This window comes from Stegodyphus dumicola, chromosome 9 (assembly GCF_044657685.1).
Source record: "Stegodyphus dumicola isolate Sdum_Otavi_A_Nest chromosome 9, ASM4465768v1".
NCBI lineage: Eukaryota > Metazoa > Arthropoda > Arachnida > Araneae > Eresidae > Stegodyphus > Stegodyphus dumicola.
In genome coordinates, this window is record NC_140776.1 from 75,773,414 (window position 1) to 75,787,230 (window position 13,817).

Sequence of the window (13,817 nt, forward strand, 5' to 3'; positions counted from 1 at the left end):
ATTTTATCGTGGCAATACGTAAAATACAAAATATTTTAACCACTCTGCATCTGGCAACGCAGTCAGTGTTCTGTTTATGTTGCTAGACTACCTTATGCATTTTTTTAAACTATTCAGAATAGGTAGAAGTTTTTATGTGATTGATGTGAAATGACGACAGGATTATGTGATAAAGATAATTATGTAATTAGTGTATATAAATGTGGGAAACGTTATGTCATGATATTCCCTAATCCCCTACTGTGTGACGTATGCATTGCGTCAGCATGTGTTTCCCACCTTCGGAAAAAGACGAGGATTAGCTGGCGAGCGGAGCAGACGTCGCTCTATCGCTCGTATATTATTTCGTTAATTGTAATCCTAATGTAATCTATGTTTGTAAATAGTAATAAATGTATGTTATCAACTATGGTCGTTGCCTTTCCCCACATTTTGGGGGCTTGACCGTGCCTTTTGTGCATGCGTTAATCGAACCCTAGACACCAGCAATCACTAAAGACGTTCAGAAAGCTAACAAAGGCAAGACGTGCCTTTATGACGATTTAATATTCTTCTTCAAGCCGGACGACGTATGTGAATGAAGACGTGCCTTTATGACGATTTAATATTCTTCAAGCTGGACGACATATGTGAATGATGTTACATGCTACTTGTCCGTTCTTCTGATTTTGGACGTTAAATCGAAATTCAATTTTGGATTACATTGGATTGGCCAAGATATATATTGGATTATAAGGACTGCCCCGAAGTTAGGTAGGCCCATTTTTCCCTAATTCGTTCATAATTTATTAGTATTACGATTTTAAGTTGTGTTTATACTGTTTAATTCTCATTCATACATACCCTATTTCATATTCATATTGTCCTATTTTACTGTTTAAAGAACTATGGCCCTAAAATTAGGTGATATTTCATTGATAGCAAATTCTCTTCGCGTTCCCGGACAGTTTCGATTTGGCAAAACATAAAGAACTTCTATTAAAAGATTTCTCTTTATCAGATTTTATATCAGTGGCTAACTTATTGCATTTGGAAGCTTCCACTAATAAAGATGTTTTATGTGAAAACATTTTTCATGCGTTCACTAATCTGAAGGATTTTCACAATTCCCTAGATGTTAGTTTTTTATCCGATGACGATCATTCAATTTCAAACACCGACAGTGCACCGACGCCTGTAGGTCTAAGTTCTTCTGTTCCCCCTTCCCCTCCCTCCACGGCGCCAAGCCCAAATCGCGTTGTTTCTTCTGACGCGGAAGTAATAAATTTGAATTCGAGTCGCTCCGGTGTTTATATGACGGCGAACACCAAGGAACGAACACCAAGATTCGCCAGATGAGTCATGATTTATGGTTTATTTTGAGAGATCTTTCAAACACTTGCAGAAACTTTTCAGGCAATGATTCCTATTCAGTCCGTGCTTTTTTCAACGATATAGAGGATAATTTCCAATTATTCCCAAATCTTACCGACCAGCAAAAATTAGTTTTTGCGAAACGACTTGTTGTGGGTAGTGCTAAAACTTTTTTGTTTTCACAACGGAATCTCAATTCATACGACATGTTTAAAACAGTATTACTTAATGAGTTCTCCGATAAAAGTACGTCTATTGAAATTCATAAACAACTCGAAAGAAGAAAGATGCGCTCGAATGAAAGCTCTTTGCAATATTTTATCGCAATGCGCGAAATTTCGAATCGTGGTGACGGTGTTATCGACGAGGCTTCTGTCATTCAGTATACCATTCAAGGAATACTAGGTACCCCATCCGATAAAATTATTCTCTACGGTGCAAAATCATATTCTGAATTCAAGGAAAAGCTACGCACTTATGAATCTGTAGTTACGACTAGACATACAAATATCTCTCATCCATCAAATTTTAAAAATACGATTAATGGCCCCAGACGTGGTACAGGACGAAAAAATTCAGACCAACAACACGACACGAAATTTAATAATACTGGTCCATCTAAAACTAAACCACAAACTTGTTTTAACTGCAATGATGTCGGACACCTCTCACGGTCTTGTCCTAATCGTTCTCTTGGCCCAAAGTGTCTAACTTGTGGTCGTTTTGGACACAAATCTATGGATTGCCGCCCCACTACATCAAATGAGATTTCCACTCCACCTGCCGAAGTAAATACAGTACAAAGATCTCACGGTAATATGTGTAAAACTGTCGTTATACTCAATAGCACAGTTTCTGGATTAATTGACATTGGAAGTGAGGTCACATTACTGAACGAAAACACATGGATTCAACTTGATTCCCCACCACTTTCAAATAATTCTGGAGTGTTAACTGGCTTCGGATTCTCGAAAATTCCTATTATTGGCTGTTTTCAAACCATTATCAACACTGATAACCGGGACTTTCCGGCTAATATTAGAGTTGTTCCAAATCATTCTATGCAATTTTCTCTTATTGTAGGATGTGACGTAATTAATGCTAAATTAACTATTACACCAGACGGTATATATTTTTCAAAACCTTCCGAGCAATGCTTTGAAATTGCTCCTGAATCTTTCGTTTTTGCAATATATGACGATGTTCCAGCTTTTGATATTGGTTCAAATGTTTCCAAAGGAACTCGTGCTGCGGCAGAACGTTTGCTGAATTCTTATGTCCTAAATAAAACAAAGACGATAGATATTAAACTTAATATCACTCTATCGGATGATAAACCGATTTTTCACCCTCCTAGACGCCTTCCTTTTGTTGAACGGGAAATTGTTGACAAACAAATAAATGGATGGTTGAAACTTAAAATTATTGAACCTTGTTCATCTCCATATGCCAGTCAAGTTCTCGTGGTGCGTAAAAAAGACGGTACACCCCGTGTTTGTATCGATTATAGGAAACTTAATCGACTTTTAATTAAGGATCATTTTCCTCTTCCTCTTATAGATGACATTTTGGGTAAACTTCAAGACACGCAAATTTTTAGTACTCTTGACCTACGTAACGGCTTTTTTCATGTGCCAGTAGTGGACGAAAGTAAACCATATACAGCTTTTGTAACTCACAACGGACAATTCCAGTTTCTTCGAATGCCATTTGGTCTTTCAACTTGCCCTTCAGTATTCCAGCGCTTTATAAATTACGTTTTTCGTGGTTTAATTCTCAAAGGTTATGTTTTACCCTACATGGACGATGTAGTTATTCCCACTAAAAATCAAAATGAGGCCATTCATCGTCTCAATCAAGTACTCAAAGTTGCTAGTGAATATGGTCTAGAAGTTAATTTTCGTAAATGTCAATTTCTTCACAAAAAAAAATCGAATTTCTTGGACATATCGTTGTAGGTGGTAAACGTTTTCCTTCCCCTTCGAAAACAAAATCTGTAATTAACTACCCCGAACCTAAGAGTACGAAAGACGTCCAACGCTTTCTCTGTCTCACGGGATATTTTAGGAAATTCATCCCCTCATATTCTAGCATTGCAAAACCCCTTAGTGATCTCCTTCGTAAGGACACCCCCTTTCAATTTCATGCTAATCAGAAAGCCGCATTTCACAGATTAAAATATTTGCTTTCTCAACAACCAGTTTTAAGTATTTTTAATCAAAACAGTCCTATCGAAATTCATACCGACGCATTCATTGATGGCTTGGGGGCAGTCCTACTGCAAAAATCTATGAACGATAACAGCTTTCACCCTGTCTACTACATGTCAAAGAAAACATCGGACAACGAGCGTAAATACACCAGTTATGAAGTCGAAGTCCTTGCAGTTGTTGAAGCTTTAAAAAAGTTCCGTATATACGTCCTTGGTTCACATTTTAAAATTATCACTGACTGCAACGCTTTTGTGCAAACTTTAAATAAAAAGGAACTCAATTCGAGAATAGCCCGATGGGTTTTATTATCTCCAAGATTTTGACTACGAAATTGAGCACCGTACCAGCTCAAAGATGGCTCACGTGGATGCCCTCAGTCGCAGTCCATGTTGCATGACTATCCAAGACAGTGTCCTTCTCCAATTTCGCAAAGCACAAGAAACCGACGAGCATATTACGGCTATTAAAGCACTCCTTCAAACGACACCTTCGTATGATAACTTTCTCGTTAAGAACAATCTCCTGTATAAAAACGTCAACGGCATTGACTTACTTGTGGTGCCTGAGGATATGCAGGCAAATGTCATTAAAACAGCTCACGAACGAGGCCACTTCGCCGTAATCCGCACTCAAAAACTTTTAAACAAAGAATATTTTATCCGAAATCTGAAAGAAGAAATTGAACGGTGTATCCATAACTACAGTATGTATCCTCAATAATCGAAAGCGTGGCAAACAAGACGGACTTCTGCACCCCATTCACAAAGACGACGTACCCTTGTACACGTACCATATCGACCACCTAGGTCCCCTTGCCACCACATCAAAGAAATAAAAAATATTTTGGCAGACTCGTTTACTAAATTCGTGTGGCTTTATCCGACAAAGTCTACAGACACAGATGAAGTTATCAGTCGGCTGGAATCTCAAAGATCAGTCTTCGGAAATCCTTCACGGATTATCTCTGATCGAGGCCCTGCATTCAAATTCACTGCATTTGCAAACTATTGTGACACACAGAGAACAGCTGGCCTCCCACGATCGAACGGTCAAGTTGAGCGTTTGAACTCCATTATTATTGCTGTCCTTTCTAAACTCTCCATAACCAACTCTGAGAAATGGTACCGCCATGTTCCCGCTGTGCAACAAATTATTAATTCAACTTTTTAACGTAGCATCAATTCCACTCCCTTTGAACTTCTCTTTGGGACTAAAATGAAATCGCAAAACGACATAAACATCGCTGCTCTAATCGACGAGGAGATCAAGTCTGAATTAATTCAGCAACGTGACGACCTCCGTAAGGACGCAAAACAGCAAATCTCTAAAGTGCAAGACGAAAATCGCCGTACTTATAATTTGCGACGAAAACAGGCACAAAAATTTCAACTTCATGACCTCGTGGCTATCAAACGAACTCAGTTTGGCCCTGGTCTAAAACTCAAACAGAAATTTCTTGGACCTTATAAGTCACCAGGCTCAAACAAAATGACACATATGATGTGGAAAAGTGTGCATTTTTCGACGGGCCATCCAAAACATCCACTTGTGCTGAATACATGAAGCCCTGGTCCAACGATATTGAGCGCATCACTTGATTTTTATACAACTGTCAGCATTATAGGTCCTCCTGAGTTTGGACAGATGACACCTGAGAACTTTCTAATAATTTTTTCCTCATATCAACTTTTTAATTCATTTTGTCATACTAATGCTCTTTTTATTTTTAGTTAACTGCTGTGGTGTGTTTAAACTATTTTTTTGCTCCATTTGTGTAAGTATCCTCAGCTTTGTATCTACAGATTATTTTTTTCATACCTATGTTACTATATTATAATAATTTTTTTTTTTAATTTGATGATATACTATGTTGCTTCAGGCGAGGTCGCCTGTCCGGTCATGATGGCCGAATGTGGGAAACGTTATGTCATGATATTCCCTAATCCCCTACTGTGTGACGTATGCATGGCGTCAGCATGTCTTTCCCGCCTTCGGAAGAAGACGAGGATTAGCTGGCGAGCGGAGCAGACGTCGCTCGATCGCTCGTATATTATTTCATTAATTGAAATCCTAATGTAATCTATGTTTGTAAATAGTAATAAATGTATGTTATCAACTATGTCGTTGCCTTTCCCCACATAAATATGAAAGTAAAAAAAATTAAACTTTTAACAGTTCCTATTAGTCTGAAATATAAATAGCTTTACATACAGTCTTCTTACGTTGTTTTATCGAATCTTGGTCGATGTTTCATTAAATCTGCAATCAGTAGCGTAGCTAGGGTTTTCAGCGCCCGGGGACAACTGAAGATTTTGCGCCCCTTTATCTGTGCCGAGAACGGAAAACATTTCATTCTAAAATTTCCTAACATCAATTTGGCGCCCCCTGAATGCTGCGCCCGGGGACAGATGTCCCTCCTTGCCCCACCCTAGCTACGCCACTGTCTGCAATAATGCACTACCATAAACGTTAAATTGCCTTTAGCAATCTTAAGTTTACTAAAACCTCATATTTGACAAACTTCTGTTCATCAAAATCCAGATTAGTGTTTCAAAATCTGGCATTAATGATTTTTGAGGTAATTACTTTTCTCAAAAGGCAGTTTATATTTCTGATTGCTGTTAGTATGAGTTTGCGGAGCATACTGTCTCTGAACTATATTTTCATTAATGAGCACTTAGTAATTCTTTGCTTATATATTAATAGTTAGTGAACTAAAATAATTTTTATTTTTCTTTGTTTATATAATTAATTTACGTAACAAGTAAAATAATGTGATTTAGTTTAAAATTAAAGCATTTTTACCTTTTTAATAAAGCTATAATTATATATCATTTGATAAACACATTATTTTAGTTAAAAGCAAAATCAGTTAACAATGAAAGTATGCGTATAAGAGTAAAATATAACGTTAAAGCAAAAAGTGAGAAGAATATAGGCATTTTTCATTTTATGTAATGAGTTTGTATGTGTTTAATTCACAACGAAGATTTTTTTTCCTAGTAAATTCTTTTATTCACTAAATACGCAGAAAATATTTGTACTATTTGTGCAAAAGTAATTGTAAGGGATTCTGCATATCCTCGATAATGTTTAAAAAGTGCCATTCGATAAACTATTCGTATCAAATAGTAAGAAAAAATCGAATAAGTGAATGTGCGAAGCTTACTACAGTACGAATTGTATTAGAAAAAGAATGGAAGAATTAAAAAGTAGAGAATAAATCCAGCTTTAAAGTTTATATGCATTTTGACACTGGAGATAAGATTAAACGAAATTTAATGATAAACGAATAACATGTGTATAAAATATAGGTGGATCAATTATTTTATTGTTTTATTTTACAATATAGCTCAGACTTTAAGCGGCATTGAGCATGAAGTTAACAAAATAAATCAACTTATCGAATTAATCAGCAACTTCACTGTACACAGTATTTTAGATAAAAACAAAGCAAATTGCACTGGTTATCATAAATTAAGAAAAAAATCGCAAAAAATGGTTATTTCAAAAGTTACCTGTAGAATTTAATGAAACTGACCCACAGTATACAATACATAGTAAGGTATAAAATAACATGAAGAGAAGTTACCAGACAATTATAGTGTTATAGAAATTAGAATATGTATAAAATGAACAAATCGGATGTGTCAGTTTCGTATAAGAAAATTACTTTCAATGTGCAGTATGATCTTCCCTAGGAGCAATATAACACATGCAGCGATGTGCAATACTGCCAATTATGCAGTCTATCAGTTCCGTAGGAAGTGAGAGCCATTGCTCTTGCAAAGCAATTGCAAGCGTGGAACGGATCTGAAGAGGAGGACTGAGAGCAGCTATATGTCTTTCTGAAGCATCCTAACATGCTCGATAGGATTCAGGTCCGGTGATCGAACTGGCCCCTCCATGTGCTAAATTGTTTGCTTCTGAATAAAATCATCTACGATGTTAGCCCTGTGCGGTCAAGCATTGTCGCCCTGTAGCAGGAAATTATCACCTATTACACCAGCAAAAGGGCGCACATAAACATCAAGAATGTCATCTAGATAGGCCTGAGCATTCATGGTTCCACGTGGAAAGACATGGATATCTATGCGTCCAACCAAAGAGATACCACCCCAAGCACAGACACTACCTCCTCCATATGCATCTCTTTCTCAGTTGTTTAAAGATTATAACGGATTCCAGGTTCTCTCCAAATCGAATAACGCCTACTATCGCTTTGGAGGCAAAACCTAGCCTCATCCCTAAATAGAACAGCTGTCCATTGATCTGCTGTCCATTGGATGTGTTGATGTGCCCACCTCAAAATTCCCTTTTTATGAAGTGGCGTAAGCGGCACGAAAATGGCTGATCGCCACGCGTACAGACCTCCTTCATGAAGCCTTCCATGCACGGTTGACGTTGACACCAGCCTTTCAGTGGTAGAGATAATCAGAGTTCACTGGTAAAACAATGACGGCGTTCAAATTTGGATTCTGTCAGAAATACTTGAGCCTCTGAACATAATTCAAATATATAAACAACTTTATGAGTCAAATTTTTTCATTCGTCCTTTTCTCGACAGATGACATTCTAAGGCACTACTGCTATACAATAGTAACAGCCAGTATCTGCATATACGAGTACCAGTACATGGCGGCTGGACAGCGTAACAGCGTAATATGTTCTGTTTCACTAGTATTATGAAATACATCCTAAAACAACATTTATTGCATGATGTTCATCAATGATAACAGATTTTTAATAAATATTTCCTACTTAAAAAGAGATTTCTTTGCTATTTATAAATATCTTTATTATAGTTATTTTTGAATCCCAAATAGCATTCGCATAATAGGGGAGGAAACCGCCTAGACGGGAAAGTGGATAGTGACCGTACCGAAGGGCTCAAGTTCGAATCTCGGAGAAGGCATGGCTGTAAATTGTCTGTCCTTATTTCGCAAAAGTGAAGTAATCGCAATAATACAAAAAGCTTCTAAAAGAAGAAATTGATTCATTTACTTGAAAAATTATTACTTTTTATACTTCAGTTATTTGTCACACATTACCTAATACAAAAAAGAAGAAGGTTTACATACTAGGTGATGTATACCGATATATCCCATAATTTGAAACATATTAAAGTGATAATCAATTTAGTGCCACTTATTTTAGTATATAAGATTGCTGCAATAATTTCTGCTACCAGCAGAAACAAGGCAGATTTTTGGCAGCCAGCACGCAACAAGGTAGGGGGGGGGAAATTGCAGAAACTGACTTGATTCACTATTCTGCTAAGTTTCAAATGTAAACAAATATGGCTGCTATAGCAAACAAAAATTAGGTTTAGCCGCACTTAAACAACTTTTAAATTGCTGATAATTCTACAGCTATTGCATGCAGATTAACTAAAGTCACACAAACCTTAACCGGAAGATAAAAATAACATAATTCAATCATTTTTAAAGCAAGAAATGCCCGATTTACCAACATATAAGAATAAAAAAAGTAAGCTCACGGAGTCAAGTAACAAAGTGGGTGTACATATCGACGGTGGTCAAATAACGTTGGTCATCCGAGTGTTTCTATCATTAGACATGTTGTTCAGAGTTGTCATAGTGATACCATTTGATTGGATATGTGTATTATAATCAAGACAGGTCTTTTTAATATCAGCACTTTCCTATAATAATTGGAGGAAAAATAACTGTATTTTAAATACATCTTTTAATAATTTAGATGCTTGGAAACATTCGAAGTTTAAAACTGTTGGTAGTATGAGAAAGAATAAAAAATCGAAATAAATAATAAAATAATATTATAGACCGCCAAACACAAATATATTTTGGAAGCATTTATTATTATTTTTTTTTTTTTTTTTTCAAAATTGCATAGAATTTCTGTTGCATAGAATTTCTGATATAATTTTAAATTTTATTAATATAGTTTGATATATTGTAGTACTTATGTGGTGAAATAATTCTCAGGCAATTTTGAAAAATTCAAGCTTCCAAACTAAATCTTAGATGTGTTTGCGAGTTTTATGGTAAAGATCATACATAATATCCTAAACCTTTCACCAGAATGATATTTGGAAACAAGTTTACTTTGCATTTTGAAATGGTCTAAATGGAATTAATTAACCCTTTAGGGTTAATACAGCACATATGGATTTTTCAACACATGAATTTATTTTATAATGGCTTCCATCTTGTTATAAACAGGAGGCACCTATTTATTCGTTTGAGCACTCAAGAGAGAGAGCACATAGTTAAAAATCCATCTCAAAATTAATTCTGTTTGATGTCAATAATTTTTACAAAAACAATTTCCATAGTTTCTTGATAATTATGTTCTAAGTAAGAAAAATAAGACTCTCATTCCTCTTCGGAGAATCGACATAAAGAAAAACTAATAAATAAGAAACAAAATTATTTGACTTACTTTTCGCTGAGAAAGTTTTCGAGAGAAGGGTGGGTGGGGTATTCCAAGGTAAAACGTGACGTCATTGCCGATAACTGCGTCATATAATTCTATTTTTTGAGGAAATTGAGGTTGCTTCATTCTAGTATTAAGCGAAGAGTGTTTTTGAGTTTTCACGTTTTATTTATAGATTCCGTGGTGCAGTAATCGGTTTGCGAAATTATATAACGCAAAAACAAAAGTAAGAAGTGAGAAACGAGATCTAGTATTTGAAAAAAAATTAGAAATCTTTTCTTTCGAATCACAGTAGTCTTTTGTTCGTACGTTGTTCTCTTTCCTTTTAAAAAGTGCTGCGTCAAATCTAATTCCATATCGTTACAATAATGAACTATTTTCAGATGAAAGAATAAAATTCAATTTTTATATAATTTTCAACAGGTTATTTCAGAAGTTTATAATATTAATTTTGTTCTGATTATTTAATTATTAAAAAACAATAAACTGAATTTATTACTTCTTATATTTATGTATACTTAAAAATTTATTATTTCTTAATATCCGATAAAATTTTAATGCATAAAAGAATAATTAAAATATTCTGTTCACTAAGACTAGCTCCACTTTATTTATACAGATTTTAGACGAAGAAAATACCATTATAAACTATTCATTCTGAATTTCATTAAACTTTCACGCCCTACGTTTTCAGAAATATTAGATAATAATTATATAAATACAACTGATAAGCTTAACTCCAGCACAGTTTTTAATTACGAGGCTTACTATAATTATTACTTTCATTTTCATTTTAAGTGAATTTGTACATTGCTTAACACGATTTTTTTACCCGATTACAACCACCTTTTACAGAATTTTGAATTAAATAATTATTAAGAATTAGCGGCCTTATTTTTATGCAGTTAAGTGGAAAACAAATTTCATTTATATAATATACAGCCATAATTTTTGTATTTATTGCGTAGTAATTTTTTGTATCTTATTTTCATACAGAATTTTTTATATACTACGAGGCGTATTCGGAACGGAAACTAAGTACCGTTTTGGAAAAAAAAAAAAAAAAAAAAAAAAGTAAAACAATTTTTTTCGAATCCAATTTTATTTTTGCATGAAAATACATGTCTTAAACTATTTTTCAACATAGTTTCCGCCAATGATCAGACACTTGTCATAGCGGGTGACCAGTTTTTGTATACCATCGTCAAAGAAACTTCCCGCCAGTTTCGATAACCACGACTCCACAGCATTTTTCGTGTCATCGTCAAATCCAAAGCTCTTGCCATCAAGCTCGCGCTTCATGTGCTTTGTGGAAATGCTTCTGAAAGAGTTGTCATTGTGAAGCGTCTGTTCTCATGAATTGCTTCATCAACTTTCCTTACCGAATCATCGGTGACAACAGAAGGCCGACCACTCCGAGCCTCGGCGTGGACATTTGTTCGACCTGCATTAAACATTCTTACCCACTTTCTCACCATTCCATCACTTATCGCGTATTCAATGTAAACTTCTGTCACTTGACGATAAATTTCGGCCGGTTTAACATTCCTCGCGTTCAAAAATTTAATCACGGCGCGAATCTCACAGTCAGCGGGAGAACTAATTGTCTTAAACATTTTGAATGTGCACAGCAAACTGAAAACACAACATAGAGCAAACAAAATGGCGACAATTGAAAGTCAGTGAACAAGAAAGACTAGTGCGCATGCGCGGGACGCCTACCACAGCGCCGCGACGGCGCTAGAATGAAACGGTACTTAGTTTCCGAATACGCTACGTATCGCTGTGGTAATATTTTTTTCATTTTTTCATTTTATAGTTTTATTTTATTTTTTAACTATATATTAAAAAATATTAATAATTTTCGGAGAAGAGATCGACAGACTAAAGTAATGAATAACCAGCTGAAAAAAAATTAAAACGTAAATATTCAAAGAATTTTACAGATCTTACAGATTTCCGATGTGGCACTTCTTCATATAGTCAATATCTGTCATCTAATGTAGAGAGGCTCAACATTTGTTCCAACGTCTGATCTACTTCATTCACAATTTACACATGAAATAACGCTTTAATTGTAATTGAATCATACAATTATATCGCAGTTATAAATACAATTATAGTGTCTTATAATTAATAGTTAGAATATATAAATTTTTTGTAATTATGATTGCAGTTAAAAAAGCCCAAGAGCATAAATAATTATGATTGCAGTTAAAAAAGCCAAGTTATCTGCCCAAATGGTACCGTGGAATTACCGTGTTTCGTAGTTTTAGACTAGCTCACCGGATGCTGAACGACAAGATAGTTAAACACTGGTCATTCGATCGTGCTACATTTCTCGCAAACAATCAAGTTGCATGACAGTTGTCGTAGCTTTTTCTCGTGTGCAATATGAATACGAGCTGGTTTCGCTTATTTCAGCTTTATTAAACTGCTTTTGGCTTTGTTTACTTGTTAGGCATCCTGCCACCTCGTAGTAAGGATGGTATCTGCTACTCTGCTGTCTCCATGACCTTCCTCAGTGCAAAAGCTTGCTGGCAGTACAAACAGTTTTCGCAGTTTTAGGTAAAAAATAAGTACGTTAACATCATTAAGCAAAAGTATGCACGAACAATGTTCGCCAAGAGATATATAGATCTGAATTATTTACTAATGGCCGGTTACACGAGGGTTGCATAGGAAAAATGCTTTCAAGCAGGGCTTTTGACAGAAATTGTCCAGCATTTACGTTACGCCTATGCAGTCAGCCCATCCAGCAATCGGGAATGGAATAGTCAGCGAATTATTTAGTCGGACTCCCTATATGCTTAACAGTAAAACCGTTGAACACTGGTATTTTGACGGTGTTCAAATCCTAACGAGGGGAGTCGCTGCATAGAAATTTTCATGGTTGTCTCATGAGTAATGTGAATACAAATTAGTTTCCCTTGAAGTGGCTCCATTAACGCATTCTTCCCTTTAGCAGATAACCTTCCAATGATTTGCCGTAATCTGAATAATCATTATCATCCGGTGTTTGGTCCGTGTGACACTAATAAGCTGTCTTCTCTGGAACCGAAATGGATCTATATGATATCCAGAACCACTTTGCTTAATTACTATGCTTACTCCAACTGCAATAAGGCATAAATTATAAGCCTTCTAATACCTACTATGCACCATGATCCGATTGAGCTTAGAAATATTTGTCAAATTAATTTTTTTTCGTATGATGCAGAAACATTAAACACTATTCTGAAAGTTACCACCCTAAAACTCTAGCTTTCTGTGCGCGAAAAAAACATGTAACAGCGGCTGTAAGAAGCCGCAATACAGTTTAATTTTATAAGTTTGCTAAAGACAAACAGCGAAGTATTTGTGGAATCCGCTTTAGGCTACGATAAAAAACTGCAAACATACTAAATACATAGTTACACTTCTAAATTTAGAAATTACTGTTTTTAGCGAGAGGCAGGATTATACGATTAAGTGTAGTCAAATCGCAAAGAAATAATAGACTTACTTCATTTGTAATTATGATAACTGTCAGCATACACGTTTACAATTAACGACCATATTTCTATTTGACAATGACAATAATAAACGGTAAATGTCAATATATGTATTTAATACAACTGGAACTATTTTAATATGTAATTATAATACCGCAATTTCAGTACTTTTAATTGCATTTACATTGTAGTTTCTTTGTCCTTAATTGCCTAATAATTACAGTATAATTGTATTATTCATACCCAAGTTTAATGTAATTGTATTAAATTTTAACTTTTAATTAATAATTTAATTCATTATAACTGTAATTACAGTTGCATAATAATTTAATTAAAT

The 13,817-nt window shown here is 35.1% G+C and overlaps 1 protein-coding gene across 1 annotated transcript in view; it reads right to left on the bottom strand.

Annotated features, from left to right (window-relative positions):
- The window catches only part of LOC118194700 (uncharacterized), a 114,697-nt gene extending 104,580 nt beyond the window's left edge, over positions 1–10,117 (bottom strand). Inside the window, exon 1 of the mRNA XM_085823629.1 lies at positions 9,993–10,117. Within this exon, the coding sequence (XP_085679755.1) occupies positions 9,993–10,075 (83 nt within the window). The 5' untranslated portion in view covers positions 10,076–10,117. The remainder of the gene's footprint in view (positions 1–9,992) is intronic.
- Between the last annotated feature and the right edge of the window lie 3,700 nt (positions 10,118–13,817).